Source organism: Prinia subflava, chromosome 1 (assembly GCF_021018805.1).
Source record: "Prinia subflava isolate CZ2003 ecotype Zambia chromosome 1, Cam_Psub_1.2, whole genome shotgun sequence".
Lineage (NCBI taxonomy): Eukaryota > Metazoa > Chordata > Aves > Passeriformes > Cisticolidae > Prinia > Prinia subflava.
This window is the reverse complement of record NC_086247.1, coordinates 7,928,404-7,949,620: the sequence shown is the minus strand read 5'-3', so window position 1 is coordinate 7,949,620 and position 21,217 is coordinate 7,928,404. Positions and strand designations below refer to the sequence as shown.

Here is a 21,217-nt window from a genome sequence, read left to right as displayed (position 1 = left end):
GTGGGTAGATATTGGGCAGTACTGGATTTGATTTTTCTGCTATATTGGGGGGCTCATAATTCCTAACTCCACATGAAATGCAAGGAAGCTCCTCTTCTGAGGGAAGCTGACGTGGTGTGTTATCCCTTTTCTAGTCTCACTCATCATAGCTCTGATGAACATGCTCTTCCAAAGGCCAGGTTAAATACACGGTTCTCACTCTGTGTGCTGGGAACCCACCCACAGACAAGATACTCTCATCAAAGATGTTTTTCCTTCTCTCTCATGAGCAGCTGAGTCAGTGCACCTAGTCAGCAGCTGGCAAATATCGTGCCTTACAAACACAAAACAGGCCACTGCACAATCCCATGAGAGGATCAAGCCCATTGCTCACTTGAGTCCTCATCTAAATTGAGTGCTGAAGTGAGGAATAAGATTAGGTGGTGTTTATTTCTTCTTCTTTAGTTCTTCCACTCTCTTAAAACCCAAGATGGCTCTTACAGTGGCCCAGATTAAAAAATTAGGTTTTTCACTTGCTTATCTGCAACCATCTTCAACTCAATCATTAAGCTAATAACAGTGCTTATTTTCCAGATCTGTTAAAAAAGAAGAGAAACCTTTCAGGAGGGTAGTAGCACTAGAAATTCTGCATGAAGTGACATAAAAAGCCTGTCTCTACACCCAAATAATCACTTCTTTCTCACTGTTTTTGGAAACCAATTTCTCGAGTTGTGAGCAATGGTATCCCATTTGTATCAATGGCTTTGTTTGTTTGAAATATAAAAATGTTCTGGGTGCTGGCCAGGGCTTCACAGAGTTCTTTTGACTCAGAGGTTTGAGACAATTTCAATTTAAAGATATGCTGTTTGTTTTCTGTTTCTTTTTAACTTGCTTTTCAAGACTTGTAGTTATGCTTTGAGCTAATTTGGTAAGAAGTTAATCAGTTCAATAGATCACAGTCTTTCATATCATGCATCTGGGTTGTGGGGTTCTTTAGAGGGAAGAAGCTAATCTTAGCAGCTGTTATCAGTGAACTGATGCAAATGTTTGGAAATTAGTCATTTGAACCATGTCAGAGCTATTCCAACCTTTCTGTTCTAGGTCAGATCTTATCGGATTTAAGCTAATTTATCTGTATTTTCAATAACTAGTTTTCATGTTTGCTCAAAAATGTTGTGCCATCCTTTCTTGTTAAAAACATTTGCTATGTTGGCACAACTGCAGGAAGAATACGAAGAGTGTGGGGCAGAGACTGGAGTCTAGCTTTTGTTCTGGTTTTGATCTTCATGTTCTGGTTAATCTTCTGCAGTTTCCTTTAGTCTTTTGTTCCTACTTCCTCAGTTCATAGCAATTCCAGACCCTCATTGCTGTTTGTGCCAGTTATCTTTGGTTTCTAGCTGAAGTTGATTTACACTCAATGTGAATACTTAGTGATCCTTTGTCCCAAGGTAGAAAGAGCTCTTCTTTATGTACATTATGCCTGCTCTCAGTCCTTGTTTATCACAGCTATTTAGTCTCCTCTTATCAGATGGGTTCTCCATTCCTTCATGTGCCTCACAGCACCTTCTTTATATCTGCTTCTGTCTCAATGTTTCTCCTTCCACCAAAGTTTTCAGAAAGATTTGTGATTTGGTTAGAGACATAATATAGACACTTATAGCTTTTCCAAAATAACCGTGGCAGAACTGGAAACAGCCTAACTGACCCTTCATCCCTTTGCTCTGATCTTTAGAACTCACTTATTTTAATTTAAAAGCCAGGGGTTTACATTCTGCAGGTGGACAGATTTTTCTTCTCATCTTTTTTTACCTGCACCAGGGAACCAAGTGTTCTGGGAATATATGTTGACTGATATTGTCTTGCTTTGTTTTTTTTTCTAGGGAGGCTCAGCTTTTTCTCCATCATCCATAATTACTACAAGGAGAGCACAGACCCAAGCAGCAGCCCTGGCTGAAGATGTGGGATGCCCTTCATCCACCAGTGAGGAAATTGTAGCCTGCCTTCGCCAGTTGCCTGCTCGTGTCCTCAATGATGCTCAAACTAAGGTACAACACAGCAAAGCATATGCCATTGGCAAGATGTCAAAAAGTTTCCATTCACACAAAGCTGTGAGAAAACTTAAAAAATAATTTAGTCTGAATCCTTGTGAAAGAGGAACTGGACTATTTTTGGTGGAAGGAAGTTTTTGTCCGTGACATCCAGCTCTGACCTATGAATACTCACACTTTGATTCTCCTTTAGACTGAATTCCTTTTGCACTGCTTTAATCATGTCTTCTAAAATAAATCTAAATACTGTTTTTTGCCTGCTTTCAGTTCCTTCTTGTCTGCCCCTGGGTGTTACTCTAGAGGAGAGTCAAATGTCTGTAGCTTTAATAACAGAACTTATGCAGAAAATGAAGCAGGATAGGATGTCAGTGTTGTGTATTTGAAGTGGGAGGCTTGTGAAAGCTGCAGTATAAATAATTCTAGAGATGGATCCTTCACCCACAAATTAAAACACTCACTGGCAATAAATTTTCCAATAAGGACCAGCATGGACTCATCCCTAGTTTTAGACAACATTTTATGGCTATATGACCATCATTTCTCTTGGCCTCTTCAGTTTGTTTCACTTAATGAGACTGTCAGCAAAATCATTGTTTCCTGCCAATGATGAGTTTGCACTTATGTTACCTGGTCACTTGTTCAGTTGAAGGGAATCAGATCAGATTTTATTTATGTTTAATCAGAATTAAGCATAAATAAAATAGAATTTAAAGGGTAAGCTGAATTAACTGCACAATTCTTGTTCTTTTTTCTTTTTTGCCAATGTAGCTGCTCGCTATAAGTGGCCCATTCCAGTACTGGGGCCCAGTGGTGGATGGAATTTACCTCCGAGAACCTTTGGCTAAAGCCCTGCAGCGCCCTCGGCTTCCCAAGGTAGATCTGCTCCTTGGAAGTGCTCAGCAAGATGGTCTCATCAGCAGAGCCAAGGCAATTAAGGTAGGCAGACACTCACTGTTAATGAACTGATGGCATGACTGTGATTACAGTGATGACAGTAACCATATGCAGCCTGGAGAGATGCTTTTTGATTTCTACAAATTGTGAATTATGCTCCATAGAAAAATTCAAATGCATTGTCCTTCTCCAGCCAGTCTTGGTCAGGATGATTAATGGCATAATAATATGTGTTGATTAATATTTCCGTCCAAGATATGAAAAGGTAAGAGACCAGAACTGATTTAATATTTATGTTCTACTGTCTTAAAAATCCTATTTATATTTCAATCTCAGTAGTATCTCACAAGGAGCAAAGCAACTTAATTATACTTTTCTTCACTGTGCAGCAGGATTAAGTCAGCATTTTGAGGTTTTTCTAGCAACCTTTTCCTCTGTTGTCTCCTAGAAGTACATTTTCTTATAAAGATGATTCTGAGTATGGAGTAGCTGTAACGAAGAGCAGCACTGGCCTGATGTGTGGTATAAGGTTTCCAGACAGAAACTGATGAAAACAAAAAGAATTGTGTCCGTGCAGTATTGTCTGTTGCCATCTTGCAATAACTCTGTGGATTTCACTTCTTAGAAGGCAGAGAAATGTCAGCCCCTGATTCTCTTTGCTGGTAGCCAATAGCACATAGACCAATTTAATTCAAAATTAATGGCCCATCTGAATTAAGTTCATATTACTTGTTTACTCTCTATCAGAACTTTCCTGCTCTTTTTTCATGTCTTTTCCTCTTTTGGAATCAATTTCAAGAGAAAATCATAGGAGAAAGGCACAGAACATATAGTGTGATGCTGGAGGCCTGCAGATAATGATCAAGACCCTGTGAGAGGGGAATAAACCTCAGTGATCTCATTACAAGTCTTGTGATGAAGACTAGGAAGTGAAATTCTTTCCTTTACCACTGTTTCTGCATATGACAGTTGTCTGCAAAACTGACACGAAATTCCACGTTGTATTAAAAATTTTGCAACAAGTCATGGTGTTGATGAAAGGTGCTGTCAGATTGAAATGAAAAGAAAAAAAAACACTTGCAACTGAGAGTTTAGTAGAAAAATGTTGCCTGACCGAAAATAAAATCTGAAATATCTTTTTTACTTAAAGGCTTGCAGAAGATAAGATTGGAAGGGAACTCAGTAAGTTGATGCAACTCAACTATAAGAAAGGGTCATATCTACTGATGATTTTTTTTAATGCACATTTTTGTCTATTGTGACTTCAAGTAAAGGAAGGACTTTTTAGGACTTGAGGGAATACGAATGCTTTGACCAGTCTGTATTCCTGTCTGGGTTGTTTTCTTAAAGAGCTGCTGCAAGGTTGAAGTTTCCCGATTTCTCCCTTGTTGACACAGGGTATTAATTGCTGGGAAACTGCAATGCTTCTTCCATGACTGAGGTACTTGAGATCATGCATTTTCCAGGTCCTCAGCAGCATTTTTATCTGCTAGCCATAGCCATGTGTGGTTGCAGTCAGTCTGATGATGAAGTCCTGAATAAGCAAGCCACAGACATATTTAGCTACAGTGACAAAAACTAGCGTAGATGGTGGTTGTTACTTGGAAGTCTGTGCCCCATTTCCTCTATCATAAATGTCATAAGAGATCGTTAACCTGTGCTAAATGTCCTGTCCCCACAACAGATCTTGAAGAAGGATTTGAGACAATCCACACTATATCCCAATCATCTACATTATTAATTTTAAGGGTTCCTTTGAGGTAAAGCTCACTTACACCTCTCTAGGAATAGCCAAAGCTGGTTTTACTGGTGCACTAAGGAGTGTGGGAAGGCTTAGCTGGTGGACAGAGCACTGAACTGAACTTGGGGAACCAAGGCATAATTACTAGTTTGCCTTTGACTACACCCAAAGTACTTCATCTGTTCTAAAAAGAGGGAACCAAACCTCCCTGGGATGAAAAGCCACCTATGGCTGTGTTCCTGCTCTGCAGAGAGAAGATCCGTGCATGTATTTCAGTAGACAAATACAGCTAAAAGGTGCTCTGGCAAGTGTATGGACTTGGCAAAGTCCTAAATTCCATCTTCTTTAGGATGACTGATTTCAGTGTAGGCAGTGCGAAAAATGAGGGGTTAAAACACTTTTGCTCCACTGACTTGCTCCACCAGTTCCTGGGAATAATTGTGCTGGGCAGTTCAGTCAAGGACTTGCTCTATTAATCCTGACTTCTCTTAGTACTGATCCTGTAAATGCTAAGGAGACACGTTTAGCCACTTGGACGTGAGCAAGCTTGAGACATGATGCAAATCTTACCACCTTAGACTGAAGTTGCATGCAAGTGTTATAAACTCTTTGCACTCTTCACATAGAAGTGAGAGTAAAACCTCTAGACTGCAACCAGACAGAAGGTGGAAAATCCAGTTGGCATCATGTTGTTCTGTGGGATCTTATTGACCTTGGGTTGCACTGGGTGTCTCCCTACTCCCACTGCAACATTGTGCTTGTGCCTATTAAGGTCTTTGCTATTAAAAATGAAACAGAAAGACAGAAGGCACCACTTATGTGCTAGCAAGATATTTATGTTCAATTTGCTTACAATTAAAAGCTGAGCTCTCTCAGTGGTGTTTGCAGCAGAGAAATGTCCATTTTATGGCATTCACTGAAATGCTTATTCATGTGAACTGAGACAGATTCATCACTTCCTGGAGCACTTCCTACTCATCCCCAGTGCAGCCATCAGAAGGCTGAAAGTGAGAAACAAAGCAGAGTTTGTTAAGGGAATGGCAAGTGGAACCGTAATGCACTATTATGTGACATATGGAGTGGTTAAGCCTGAACCCATTCACTGCAATTCCCATGGCAGACCTTCAGGGAATATTATCTTTGAGCAGTCATAGATTAGGGCAGCTGAGCAGAAACCTCTAAAAATGTTGATTTCAATTCCCAATTGGACAAAATTTTATCCCTGTCCTATATGTGATGCTCAGGTGGAAGGACCTAATGGCATTAAATTAATGGATCCACTCATGCTGCTCTGTGTTTATCTGTGTATGCATGGAGGTCAGTATAGCCCAGTCTGTATCCTCCATATCTTAGGTGCCTACTATGTAATCTCCACATTGCAAGGATTTAATTGAAAGAATGAGGTTGTATTTCGTGTGTTTGCTTTCTTTTTCTTTCCCTCCTTAGTACAATCTAGTTGGATGCAGAACCCAAATCCAGGACATAGGACAGTGGGTAGATAGAAATTTAGTTTATTTACCTCATGTAAGCAAACAGATCTATTTGATCAGAACAGAACTACCATCCACTTTATCACAGTCAGCTAATTTCTTTATGGAAAAAGGTATTCAGCAATATACAGCAGGTGGTAGATATGCGTGTATTTATTGTAATGCTCAGGGGAGAAGTGTCTCCATAAATGCCATCAATGAGGAGAACAGGCTGAACTCTTTACTTCATATCAAACCTAGTTAGAATTCTTGGAAGACTCTGCCTGAACAGTGGCAAATTTTTCACCATCTTTTGTGATAGTGTTTGTCAAAAGCCATTTCAGGCCTAAGAGCTTACATACATACACTGTTATCATTATTGTTTCAGTTTGTCAGAAAAGCGCATTTTTCCCCTTGCAAGTGGTAAATATTTGGTCTACCTACTGCTACAATTTCTTTTTAACTAAAACACTGAGCCAGTTTCACTCATATGCTCCATAAATTGTCCTGCAGTAGCAAAAACAGTAAGCAGTATTTAACTCGTTATTTAGGCAAGGGTTATGACGTTTTTGAATCATCAGAAGAATAGAAAGAGGTCCACCTGCTGCCTTTAATTAATTTCTTAAATACTTTCTTAAAAAAACCCACTATAACTTGGAGGCCAATTCCTAATGCCTCTTTAAAGGTAAGCAAAATGTAAATTATTTTACATGATGTGCAGCTGTTTCTATTAATCTGGTAGCAGCTGTTGTATCTACTGTGATTTTAAAATTGTTCCTTGGTCATATATTTTCTAGTGGGAACATGTGTTGGACATGGAAAATCAGTTGAATCGAATCAGTTTCTGAAAAGTTAAAATATTTTGTCTTTTTAGTGTTTAACGAATTTTATTTTGAACATATTGCTTTGATTTTGGCTATCATGTTTAAGTCAGATGTTTAAATTATACTGTAGCCAAAGCCACACTTGAGAAATTGTTTCAGGTTGTGCTATTTTAGTGCTGCTTGAGGGATGAAAATTCTTACCATCTTACAAATGCTAGTTCTGTTTATCATCCATCTCTGCCTGTTGAGCCCTTTTTCATCTGAGACAACATGTCTTGAGGGCCCCACAATATTCTAAATTATTGCTAAGAAAATTCTGAGAACTGCAGAGTTTTGGGAGCATTTTGAAGACCACAGAAACCCAAACATAGACATTGATTTGCAAGACTGCTCAAAAATCATCAAGAGAGGCTTTGGAATGACATGAGCCAGCTCATTGAGGATTCTCTGCTGAATCCATTCAGGCACTGTAGGTTTGTGGGGATCCAGCTGGAGCAGCAGGTCCCACACAATTTCAGAGTTGACTGGGAGCTGATCATTCTCACAGTCATGGTCTTCGAGCTCAGGGCACTGAGGCCCTCATGGTCCATCATCAGTGTTGAAGACAGAGGCAAAGAATTGAACATCTCTGCCCTGTCCATGTCCCTGCAGGGGAGGTAACTATCTTTATTCTAGTAAAGGTCAATGTTATTTCTATACTGCCTTTTTTCATTAATATATTTGAAAAAACTTTTTATTGTCCCTCACATTTCTGGCAGCTTTGTCTCCACTTCGGCTTTGGCCAAATGAATTCTCTCCCTACTGTAGCAAGCAGCATTTCTGTACTCTTCTCACGTTACCTGACCTTGCTTCAACTGGGCATACACTTTCCTTTTTGCCTTATTTCCAGAGAAGATCCCTGTCCAGCCAAGCCAGCCTTCTGCCTCTTCTCCTTGACTTCTGACATTAAATACCCAAGGCCAACCACGCTGAATCAGATCAAATGGCTGTTCAGCACAAAATGCTGCTTTCAGCAGTGGTTAAAAGAGGTTCTTTGTAAGAACAGGGTGAGCAAATTGGATAATTCTGGTAAAAGCTCCCCAAACCTCTAGCACTTTACACCTCAGGGACTTCCTATCCTGAACTGATCTTTCTATATTTAATAACTACCAAATGATTTGAGGTTATTTTTTTTTAATTCAAAAACTCATTCACAAATCTTAATTTTCACCAATTTTTGGCATTTACAAAAACATTTGGAAGGGAGTTTGTCACCTTAACCATATGTTGGTGTATGATGATCCATCTCCTTCCCTGTGGTTTTCAACCATAACCTTTATTTGGTACTTGACCATTGATGAGACAGTGATGGATCAGTTCCTAGGTTACATAATCAATACCCTAAGGTGGTTTTTTTTTCACTTTATTTCTCTCTGATTTAAGTATCCATGACAAGAGTAGAACAAGTAAACAAATTCCTTTTTAAAAGCCAACAAAATGAAAGCATTGCATGAAAGTTGCTTGTATGAATAGATTTATACACAAGAGATTGGGCTTTGCTCTGCCTTGGAAAAATATCTTTTCTTACCCACAACTGCTAACCCAAATCTTCAAATGAGGGAATCTTAACTAAACAAAGCAATGCTGCTGGTTGGTAGGAGCCCAAACTGATGTGTGCCGAAGCTGAGATGGAAAAATTGCTTTTGAGTTCAGTACACTTGCAGTCAGGTCTTCAGTGATCATTTCTATTTCCTGCAGAAGAATATGCATGCCCTTGCTGGTTTAATCTGAATGATTTTGCAGGCAAGAGTGCTGTGCAGTTGCAGATGTGGCATTTGTGCACAAGAAGTGACGTGTCAGGAGCGAGCTCCCCATCTTTTTCAAAGTGCAGCTGTATTGCTAAAGCTGGCACCACATGACTCTTTGACACTGCATGGGCCAAAATCCAGCAAAAGAAGAATCTATTAAAAATACAAGGAAAATTGCCAAGGTCTTCTTGGACCTTGGAATATTTGGTAGAGTTTTCAAATCCCTTAAAGTCACTTATTCAAAATGCACAGAGTGCTAGAATACTAAGGACAAACCTCAGTCTATGGGAACTTATTTTCCATCTTTCATTTCTGTGAATCTACTGAAAAGTTATTATTCCATCTGTACTTTCTGTATAGGGTTGTGGAAAGACCTTCTAGAAACATGATGAAAACCATGTGGGCCATCAAAATAATATATTAAGTAAGGCATCTACAATAACTAAACTGGGCAGACATTGCCCTAGTTTGCATCAGACTGACTGCCCAAAATAATAGAGTTGGTTTGTTAGATCTTTTCCTCTGGTGTTCTTATCCAAGTTTCAACCAATATGCACCTGCCCTCTTTAGAAAAAACTTGATGCACAGGAGAATTCAGGGTAGATTGTTTTTTCATGAAGTTGTTTTGTTTCTGAAATTGAAGTATTTTTTTAAAAAAGTGAAAAGTTTCAATTGATAACATAAAAACTTCCTCAAAGAAAGATACGTTGAAAAATTCCAGCAGTCTTCAGCTTTGGTAAAAATATGTTTGGATACACAGTTTGGCATAGAAGGTGGTCCCTGCGTCAGGGGCACATTGCTCTGGGGAACATGCCTTTGTGTTAGGAAAGGTTTCAGATCACAGATCTCAACAAAAAGGGCATTTCCCCATTGGTTTCTCCAAAAGGCCCTAAGGGTTATGAAGTTTGAAGGTCATGGCTGTTCCCTGCATTGGGATTTGGAGGAATGGAATTTCTCTTCCAGGTTTAAGGCAGATATTATTCCAGAAGGGACCTAAACAAAGAACTTGGAGCAGGCATGTTCCTTTGTAGGTGTTCCCAGAAGAGGCAGTGTCATAGCCATGAAATGCCCTATAAAACACATTTGCTTTCTGGCATTTTCACAGGAGAAGAACAGCAACTCCCTCCCCTCTAGTTTTCCTTCATGGAGATCATCAGAAAGACAGCACTGGACACACAGACAGAAGAGGACTGTCCCTGGGAACCCCTTCTGTGGGAGCCAGGAGGATTTCTGTACTATTAGAGATCCATTGGCACAGCTTGGTACCTATGATTTGGACCTACTAGTTCGAGGTTTCTGTACTATAGTGTGTCCAGAGGAAGTCCAGAGTATTTCTCGTTGGTGACAGTTTTGGGAAAACAAATGTAGAGATGTCCCCTACTCAATCCCCTAGGAATCAGAGATCACAGCAGAGAGGACTTGTTCCAGCAGAGGGAGATCTGAGCCTGCACTGTTCCACTAAAAATATATATCTTTTGGTTTTGTTTCTGAATTCCATGTATGAACTTTTTTTTCTCAGAAATTTGAAGAAAGTCAAGGAAGAGCCAACAGCAAAACAGCCTTTTATCAGGCTCTTCAAAATTCTCTAGGAGGAGAAGAGTCCAACTCATTCATTGAAGATGCAGCTACATGGTATTACTCCCTGGAACACTCCACTGATGATTATTCATCCTTTTCCAGGGCATTGGAAAACGCCACACGGTAAGAAAAAGTTATCCTAGTCAATTATATGAGTGGAGTTGAGCAAGGTTTGTTTTGCTTATCTAAAGTGTGCATTTATATTCTGAAAAACTTGAGAAATTCTTATGCAAATGAACAGAAAATGGGAAATATTATTTAATTTTCTTTGAGGTTTCTAATGTCATTGGTAAACAGAAATTGAACTGATTTTTATGCCTTGTGAAAAGTCTGACGTCTTTCTAGAAGTGGATATTGAATTCAGACAACTATTGCTTCTTTTTGCATTTTCATGTCAAAGATGTCTGGGTTCCTTGCATGCTGCCCCTCAACACTTCCTTGAGTTGTCTCATCCCTGTGACAGTAGAATTAATAGTCTCCCTTTTATTCCCAGTCCCCTAATTATACAGTCAAATACTTTTTCTTGGTGGTCAAATTTGAAATCTTTGATTTCAGCAATTACTTTTTTTAAAAAAATTATTGTATTATGAAATCTGCAAAATACATTTTTTCACTATGTCAGGCATGACTTGAAGCCATTTCCTCTTTCTTGTTACTTTGGAGAAGAAACTAATCCTCACTAAACTACAACCTCCCTTCACATGGTTGTAAAGAGCAATAAAGTTACCCCTGAGCCTTTTTGTCTCCAGGCTAAACACCCCCAGCTCCTTCAGCAGCTCCTCATCAGACTTGTGCTCCACAACCTTCCCCACTCCATTGCCCTGCTCTGGACAGGCTCCAGCACCTCATGAGTGTCAGCAGAGGAATGAGCAACTTGCCTCCAGTAAATGCACTCCCATCCTTTGCACTGAAATATTGCATGGACCTTTGGGAGGTGGAGGTTGAAAACTTCCTGTTTTCTGCCTCTGAGCACATTCAGGGACCAAATGTTTAAGTGGAACACATTTTCCACTTTTTTTTTTAAAGAAAATAATCAAAAAACTATTCTCTTATTCCCATCTCTGCTTTATGTGCAGATTCATTGGGAAAAATCTTTACTTTTCTAAAGTGATGTGGCTTATAAATTGGTGACTTGAATACTAATGAGCCTGTCCAAGATGTTCCACCTTTGTTCTGAACTGAGACATCATATCTACAGGCTCCTGCTCTCTGTGCTCTCAGTGTTTTCTGTCCCACTGTGAGCCTCTCCACAACACCTCAGAGACAGGATTTTCCTTTTATTCCTCCATCAGAGCTGCAGAACATTGCTCTGGGAGAGCCTTAGGGAGCAGGAGACGAACAGGAGCCAAGATTCTCTTGGAAACATCTGATTCCAAAAGTGGACAGTAGTTTCTGGGTGGTCCAGGTGTGCTGGTGCACTGAGGTCACGGAGGAAACAAGGCAGAGGCTCGTGGGCTGAGCTTTGTGCCATTTATCAACTCACACAGCTTGCCACATTTGTCCTCCTTTGTAGCCTGTCCTGGGGATGGGCCTCCCATCACCGTGACATCTGGGGCCATTGCCTGCAGAAAACGTAGAAGCACTGTGGGTGATGGGCACCAAAGCCAGGACTTGTCTTCAGTCTCCTTCCATCACCTTTGTTACCCCTGGGGGAAAGTGTTCAGATGAGTGAGGGTTTAAGCTGTAATAAACCACTTTAGGACTTACATTTTAACCATTCTTCCCATCCAGAGATCCCGCCATAAGGAGGGCTATAACACAGGGCTGTCACATTTGATCCCTGGCATTCAGCCCAGGGCTCAGTGTGGTGCAAACATTGACTTTTGCAAAGCTGCAAGGGTTGGCACTCCACACATTTCCAGCAGGAATGGGATACACCAACAGCTCCTCAGGCTCAGCAGCCTCCTGGCTGTAGGGATTACCTGCTCCTTTATGATGTGAGACAAATGCCTTGGCTAAGGAGAAAAATGAATGGCCAAGCAAAAGGATGAGTAGTGAGACCAGGGCATCTGATGATAATACTTTGCATCAGACACTTTGGGAATTACTGCAGCTACAGCAGAAATTGAGGTGAAACAGTAGGTACAGAATGAGTCATCTATATCAGCATCACATACATGGTGGAGAAAACAGGGAATTTTTGATGTTTGGTTGGTTGGTTTGATTTGGGGTTTTTTCTCCTTAGTTTTGTTTCTTTTTAACAAAAAAACCTTCCTAGCAGCATGGATGTGTAAGCCAAGAAAAGCTTTATGTCAGGAATTAGCTGCTAAAATTTTAACAGGATTGCAAAGTGTGATAAAGCAACATAAATGGTTGTTATAAATTATATACATTGTGTATATTTTGTGGTTTTAAAATCATTCTGCTTTTAAATTTGTTTTAGCTGCAATTTTCTGGTATTTTTTCCCAAGTGTAAAGTTAGTTTAATTTTCTTTTTTGTTGTTGTTGTTGTTTTTTAACTCTGGTATTCCATGCCTGTTAGAGACAGCAGTTTCATTTTCATTTTTGCAGTTACTGTGTATTTAGGGTTTTTCTCTACTTCCTCAGAATAGCTGAGTTTTTTCCCCCTCATAGCACCAGCAGAGAATCCATTTTAAATGGTGAAATGTATCTCAAAGCATTTCTTGAGCACTGTTGCTCTCCCCAGACTCCCTAGTTTTCAAAGCCCATCTGCTTCTCTAAAGCCCCATGCTGGTAGGCATGTGAAGAGCAGTAATTTTTTGTTTCATTTGGGTGTTGTCAACCATAACTGTCAAAGAGCCCTGTGGTCAGTGAGCCCAAAGCTTGTGGTCTCACAGATGAGCTTAAAATAAACTCTGCTGAACTAAGATAGCTCCCCAAACAGTGCCTTTCATAACCCTACCAGTTAAAAATAGCAATGTGTTTTTATGCTCCTCTGACACTGTTTGTTCTTGCACCAGAGTTTTGTTTTTTTTTTTAACCTGCCAAGTCTGAAGGAGAAGCTGCTATTTCAGATTCACTGAACTGAGAATTGAAACCTCCCACTTCCTCAGCAGATATGTTTGTGTGCACTCATCTAGGTAAAGGTATATAAATGCACAAAGCTTGTGCTGAGTCCTCAGGCACAGGAGGAATGGGGAGTGGTGATACACGTGTGTGTAACACTGCCTTGAGCAATCATAGTGAGATACACTGCAGTAAGCTCTCCTCTCTTCTACCTGTCTCTCTTGAACTGCTTGTGCTTTTGCCAGCTACTGCTCACCCCACCTTCCAGCCCCCCTTCTTGGGGCAAAGGAAGGTGGGAAGGTTTGGATACATTTGCTTCACTTGTACCTTTTAGATCTGGTGGTAAATTGATCATTCGACCCCCTCATTGCACTCTTATTGGTTAATCTTTCTCTCTCAGACATATTGCACCAGAAATTCCATATTGATGAGCCCTGCAGGTTATCTTCAAGAGTGGTCTCTTACCTCTTCCAGGTCTGGAAACTCTACCCAAGAAATCACACAGACACAAATTCAGAAATCATATTATTGATCCTTAACCCAGGAAATATATGAGACCTCTAATTAGATGCCATCACAGTTCTAGTGGTGCCAGAAAGAACTTTAAACTATTATAAGCATGAGCCCTTATAAACTAGACTGAAGTGGGATTGGGTTTTTTTGGTTTTTTCCCAGGATATTTCTTATGTGTCAGATCTGGTTGGTTTACTATCATTGTTCAACACTCCATAAAACAGCACTTCTAGTGAATTCTAAGTAGTACTAGTCTTGCAAGGAGGTGAATGTGGTTTCCTTCAGCTGATTTGAAGACAGACATACGAGCTGGTTTGGAAAATTAAAGAAAAGTATTGAGACAGAGAGATCTGTTGCTTGTGGGGGTTCTTCCCTTTTTCGTTTACACAACTGTGTCTGTTCTCTGCTCCTTCTTTTTGCCAGTGACCAGTTTATCACATGTCCCATCATAAACATGGCGAGTCACTGGGCTGCTGCCTCTCAAGGAAATGTCTTCATGTACCACGTACCTGAGAGCTCCTCACAGAGCAGGTAAGGAGATGGATTTCATTATGTTTCTCGGATTTAGAATTTGCAAAACCAGGGCTGACTGCTTGGGCATGCTGTGAAATGAATGAATAGATGTAGGTATGTCAAATAAACAGTTGAGATGAGCAAAGGAGGGATTGGTGTCTAATAAATTCTTTAACTATACAGAAATGTTTTTCCTGAACTGAGGCACTTCCCATTAAATGTCCAAACTGAGTTACCCCTTTCCAACTTACCTACCTTGACCAGTTCCAAAGTTAGCCTTTCAGATTCCTACTCTGCTAATCTGATAAAACTCCCACAGAGTCAGAGTGTGGTCCAGGTCATCAGGAGTCCACAGCTCTCAAGATAAATGGGGTATAATTTTCTAATTACTCAACATTAATTCAACACTGCCTTTTTTTGAGGCCAGTGCAGTTGTACCCCAGTTGCACTGACTGGCCTTCAGTGTGGATGAGCTCAGGGATTTACTCCTTCCTGCTCCACCACTGTGACTGGTGTTCTGCTGACAGACTGTCTCATGGGAAAAAAAAATATTTTTGCACACAAGCATTGATGGACTCTGTGTCATCCTTCATTTTAGAAGCATACTTGAAAGATTGTCAGCAGGACAAGCTGTATTATATTTTAGGCAGAAAGATTCCAAAGTGGCTGTGGAAGATGCAATGTCTTGTTGGGCACAGAATTGGGTAGGCAGAGACCTTTAAGTGGCCTTCCCTGGCTGTATTTTAGACCCAGCCCTTTGCAGAAGTCAGGAGGAGGTGCTGATGTTTGCAGTGCAGTGGTGAGCACTTGGGGCTGCCCTGTGACTCACCAGAGTGGCTGCTGCTCTCACAGGCTCAGTGGCCACAAACTGCAGTGACAGTCGCCCCTTCTGTTCCCTGAATCCTCCTCACACCAGGGCAGGAGAGCACACAGGGGGATGCTTGTCCTCACACTGTTTCCTTATGAGGAAGCTGTGCTTGTTCCCTGCCCCCTGGACTGCCCCTCATCACTCTCCAGGAAGGTTTTTGAGACCTTTTCCTTGTTCTCAGGCTTCCTCCAAAAGGGCTCAGGGGAGGGATGGTGGGTTCCTACTGGCACCATTCGATCCTGTGAAGTTCCCTGCAAATTGCGCGGGGTTTTCTTTCCCTTCCTGATAGCACAGTGAAAAAGCATTTGAAAGAAGCCAGCCCAGATCTAGGTTACAGATGAAGGCCATTATGCTGTGGTAACACAGGCTTGCTTTCTTTCTAACTGAGAAGTTAATCCTCAGGGAGCCCTTATTTCTCTGGCAGCTCCAGCGGGAATGTTCACAGTGTTCCATTTGGCTACTGATAGGCCCAGATAAGTGATTTTTACAAGGCTCCAAGCAGGGCTGAGCTGTGGTATGCCAAAAATCCAGCTGCACAAAAAGAAAAGATGTGTTCTCAAATGAGCTAGCAAGTTTTCTCTTGCTTTGGAGAATGATAGTGACCCAGCCATCTACGATTAGATCTTATTTTTAGGTGGATTAAATAGTACTTACAGAGCTTAGACTCACTGGCTTTGAGGCAGCGATTTTGGATTGATAAGAATTTTCTCTTCTACCAAGCCCTATTTAAGATTTCTCTTGTGCTCATGTTATTTAGCTCTCCTCACGCTCTTCCATACAGCAATAGTTTACATAGCATGTAGCTACACATTTTAATCATATTAATATTGACCCTGGTGTTCTAGGCTAATTAATTAGTCTAGTGCAAAAGTTATTGGTTTGCTTTTTCATAACCCTCTTTAAAAGAACAACCAAAGCCAGAATGCTGTCTGAAACTTGCAGGAACCTGAGGCAGAGGCTCAATTACCTTAAGTTAAGCCACTTGCAAGGAGAAATGGCCCAGCTTGGTATGCTGCATGACATTCTTACTCTTTTCATCTTTATTTATCCTTAAGTGCCATTAAAAGAAATGCTGTTTAGGTTGAAAAGCAAGCAGTTTAACAGAAGTTGCAGAATTCAGCTTGTCTGTGTATGGGAGGATCTCATTTGGAACTATAGCGTGGCTATTTATAAAGTGATATCCTCATTTCCTCAAGGAACTCCACACTAGGTCCTCTGCTGAATACACTGCAAGTATTTTGTTAAATATTGTTTTCACTCATTCATTCCTAAATGAGTCTTCCTTTGTTCTTCATCCCACTTTTGCCATGTCTCCCTCCCCAGAGCATTCTCCCCTTCAGTGTAGGTGTACTGCATCCTCACTCATGCTGGTGCTGTGATGCTGTTGAGGGAAGGAGCTTTGCAGGGGAGAGTGGCTTTAACTCCTGAAAATGGGAAACCATCAAGAATCTGGAACCAACAAAACACTTCTTGGGAATATTATCAGCAGTTTATCTTACCAGACTAAAACCAATGATATCCATGAAACAGCCTTCAAGTAGAATATATGACTTGTCTTGGGGAAAGATCTGGCAACCATGTCCCCAAACTTCCAAGGGACTTCTGTAGCCATTGGAACTGAGTCCTGACAGTTCTCCAATTCTTCTTTGAAAACTGTGACTCCTAGGAGGAGGAGCAGAGGCATGAACTCTCCCAAATAACCTGCAGCTTAGGCTGGAAGGCAGGACTTGTGGGTGTGAACTTGCTCAGCAGAAGTAAGAATTGAACCCTGCAAACATTCTGTTAAAGGCCTGAATAGAAAAACCTTGTTACAGCCACTTCTTTGTGTTAATGAATGCAATAGCCAAAGTACGATTTGCACATAGTAGTCATGTGTAGGATTATTTTGAGTGCACACACCAAATCAGATCCTCCTCGTGCTTTGCAGCTATAGGAAAACCTCATTAGACATTGCTAATCACTCATAGGCTTTTGGTATAATAATAATAATTTCCCAACCAGTTTGCTGAGATATAAACCTTCACTTGTAAAAATGGGAATTTTTATAGTATTATGTCCATAGGGTAACATAAGAGATAAAATATTGAGGGTTTTTTACTCTGGTGTCTAAATTGTTCCTAAGTCAGTTTACACAGGAGATGGACCTTCTCTCTTTGTGTTTGCAATCTATATCATAAAGATGACGATGATATAATTATATATAATATATAATAGTTGCTAATGGCTACTTCATGGGAGTATTGGAAAGAGTACATTAAAAATGTTCAGATAATTACAACAGTGGAAGACTATTTACCGTTGGACAAAATATTCTGTCTGGGGAAATAGCCATTCACTAATTAGATGAGGCACCATATAGCAACACATTCTTCAATTTCTGCTTTGTCACCTCTCTCCTACTTTATGTGTCTACAAAAATGCATAACAGAAAAGAGAGGTAAAATGCAGGGATGAAAAAACTACTGCTATTTCCTCTTGTTTCACTTTATAACTAACAGCAAGATAAACAAGAGGGAGGGAGAAGTCAGTTAGTAAAGACAGACTCAACCACAATGATGGAAATTAGACAAAAAATATTAAACAAGGAGGAATTTTTGCCTGTAAAAGTCAATTAGCCAAAGTTTGTCTCTCAGCTGAATGTTTCTAAAATGTATACACACACACACATTCAAGTATGCATAGATACAGGGGTACAGTTAAAAAGCCTGCTCCAAGCTGATGTCTATGACATATGTGGAAAATCACATAAAACCATGAACTGACAGTTTTTGTATAGATGAATGGCTCTTGCAGAGAGCAAAATAATATCTCCTTCCACGTGGTAGCATTCTCCTGAACTTGGCATTACACAATGTCTGCTTCAGTCTTCAGTTCCCATTGGAATGAGGAGCCAACTCCCACATTAATAATCTGTGGTAAAAGTATATACATGACCCAGCTGCCATTTTCTCACTCTCTCTTTGGGAACACTTAGGCCTTGGAGTAAACATTTATTCTAAACAATGCAGGAGGAATGTGACTGCTCAGCACTGCCTAGGATTAGTGGAGAGGACTGGAGGATAGCTTTAGGTATGGTAAAGAAATGTGTAATGTGTTTTGACAAGGATAATATTATTAACTTTACAAAGATTTGCCTTGTTAACCCTTCAAGAAGTTTCTAGGTGATTTTTGTATATTATATTGAAGAAGCACTGCTTGCCATGCCAGCACAGTTTCCAAGTCACATTGTGGTGCCAAATGTTCTGTCTTAAAAGATTGTGGTTAAAAATCAATACCCTGCCCATTGAGGGGGCCTGATCATGAGCTGAAGCAGGATGGCAAACAATCATTATTGTCATTGGAGCTGTCTAATCAGAGACCTAATGAGTCTCTATCTTCTAGTCACTCATATGACCATAATAATTACCATAAAAACTTTTCTTAATTTTGCATGGCCCAGATTCACCCAAGGTTAATGAGGTGCTTTTTTGAGTCATTTTGGTTGGGGCTGTCTTTACCTCCTGACTGTGCACTCTGGTGTACATTGGTGTGAGTTGTTAGAAGGCTGCTGTGTGCCAAGGCTCACATAGCTGGCTGGGTTTTGATGACACTTGTTAAGATTCCTGTAAATGAAGGCGAGGACTCCTGACTGATAAAACAAAAAATGTTTGTGTATAAACCCATTCAACTATGTGAAGTATTCTTGGTTTCTATTTATTACGGATGCTGCAGGAATTCTGGCTATAATTAATATCTCTTTAATTAGAGGAGATTTTTCTACTCTTTTCATTTCACAACAATTATGAGATCTCCTTGTCCTTTAACCCATCCACCACTTGCTGTCCACTTGATGCTCTCCTCCCGTCTGTAGCTGTTACTCCATGAGTACCAACACCCCACAGGCTGGGGGCACAGTCTGGACTGGGGGCTGTGCAGGCAGACAGGAGGTTGCCTCTGGGCTTCAAAAAACGGATCTAAAAGCAGAAGGCAAATAAATTACCAGTGAGGTGGTGACAGGAAACATGTTGCTCCACAGCTGGGCAAGCACCACAATTGCCTCAGGTAGCTATGTCCACTTGCTGCAAGAACAGCTTGTCATTGTGCTCTGTATCCCAGTCTCTACTCCCAGACATCTCCTAAAAGTTGTTGTTTTGGAAGTGCCTCTCGTTCCTTTGGCCTCATCCACTGCTTTGTGCCAGCTGCAGCTATGAAAACACTGTCCCACTGACACAGCCACGTCATGCCATTCTCAACTCTTTTCAGTTTCTCTGCTTCTAAAGGCTTGGGGTCTGGACAATTTGTTTTTTTCTCCCCATGAGGTAGTTTAGAGGCCTTTGTAATCCAGTAGATTTTCCAGATCTTGTAAATTAGCAATAAATATGCAAAGCAAAGTAGCCAGCTCAGAAATAGCAGAAAACACCTTTAAATGAACCAAAATTCAGCTGAAAGACTCAGGAAAGAACAGAGCAATTTTGGAGCTGCACTGGCAGTTCCCATCATCTACAAGATGAGCACAAAGTCAATGCACACTGAACACCGTGTTTTCCTTGGTGCTCTGGGGTCTTTAGGGGGACACATCACCTTTTTCTGGAAATTCATCCACTCATTCAGCTTAAGAGTAGCCATGCTGAACAACCACGTGAATTTCTGTCTCCCAAAAGTCCAATCAAGTGTCAGCATGCCTATTACTAGATTTTAAATACAGTAATTCCCTGACAGATTTGTGTAATCTATGTTCATTAGGAGTTTTGACAAGTTGATAAAAGTGCTTTCTTTCTTCCTGCCTTAAGAGCAATGATTTTTTTTTCAATTAGTGTGAGCTTTCAGACTCTTGAATTTACTATCTGCTATTTCAGTTTTATTTTCTTTAATTGGCACAGCTATAATGCAAAGTGGAACATTGTGTGTGTTGGGAGTAATTCAAATGGAAAAGACACAGCAAACCCTAGAATACTTTTGCAAGTCACATGTATCTATAGGGCTTTTTTGGTACAAAGGTGGATAAACTTGGCAGTTTAATCCTGTTAGGAGTTAAGCTTTTTCCATATGTCCTGATTTTCCTGAAAAGAAGAAAGCAAAATGTTCATCTGTTTTTCACATCCTTTCCCCATTTGTTTGGCAGGAGTTCATAATGAGAGGAGACACAACGAGCCAAATGCATCCCTAGAGCTGCAGAGGTCACACCAGGCCTCACATTGGTGCACTAAATTTCTATAAATATCCAGCTATCCTTTGATTATTCTTTTCTCCCTGCAATCACATGCCATTTCCTTTCATATAAATGTGTGGCTGGATATAATTTTTAAAATTATTTTTGCTTGGCATACAAATGAACATTTCAGTTCAGGCAAAGTGCAGGATTGGTGGGCTGCTCCTCTCCAGGACGTGGATGAGACAATGGCTGTTCAGGATACTGGATATGCAAATATACTCTGGAAATATCTGCTGGTATTAAGGTGAAGATAATGCAAATGGGTGCAAATAAGCACATTCAATATTTCCAATATTTCTTAAAAAAAGATTTGAATACATTTACTGAAAATAAACACATAATGGGGGCAGAAGAGCATACAGGCAGTGGCACATTTTATGTAAATCATATCCTCTTCTCCTGGGACAGAGTTGTTATGATATCCTATTTCAACTCAAATCAGCAGGAGATGTATGAACCTATGAGTCTGGGGTTCACCTGTGCTGTTCAACTCACTCAGCATGTAAATAACCTGTTCTCAGTAAAGCCAAGTGACACTGAAGAGGTGGGGATTTTTACTTGCCATGTCTTTCCCAGTGGGATACAGAGAATAGACTTCATTGCGAGGCTAGGAGCTCAAAGCCATGATCTCTAATACAAAATCTTTCACAGAATTGTTAGAATGAGCAGTTATTCTCACAAAAGTTTACATTAAATGATAAATGGTTTTCCTATCTCACCAATCTGTCACAGATTGCCATCTGCTTTATTTGGTGACTGGCATGAGTTTGAGTTTCTTCTGCATTTCTCAGGTGATCACTGGTAATTCTGGCTGAACTGTAGCTAATTATATTTATCTTGTTATT

General features: G+C 40.4%; 1 protein-coding gene across 1 annotated transcript in view; it reads left to right on the top strand.

Annotated features, from left to right (window-relative positions):
• TG (thyroglobulin) overlaps positions 1–21,217 on the top strand; it is a 144,995-nt gene that overhangs the window by 113,682 nt on the left and 10,096 nt on the right. Inside the window, exons 42-45 of the mRNA XM_063418884.1 lie at positions 1,860–2,024; positions 2,796–2,963; positions 10,262–10,443; positions 14,224–14,331. Of these exons, the coding sequence (XP_063274954.1) occupies positions 1,860–2,024; positions 2,796–2,963; positions 10,262–10,443; positions 14,224–14,331 (623 nt within the window). The remainder of the gene's footprint in view (positions 1–1,859; positions 2,025–2,795; positions 2,964–10,261; positions 10,444–14,223; positions 14,332–21,217) is intronic.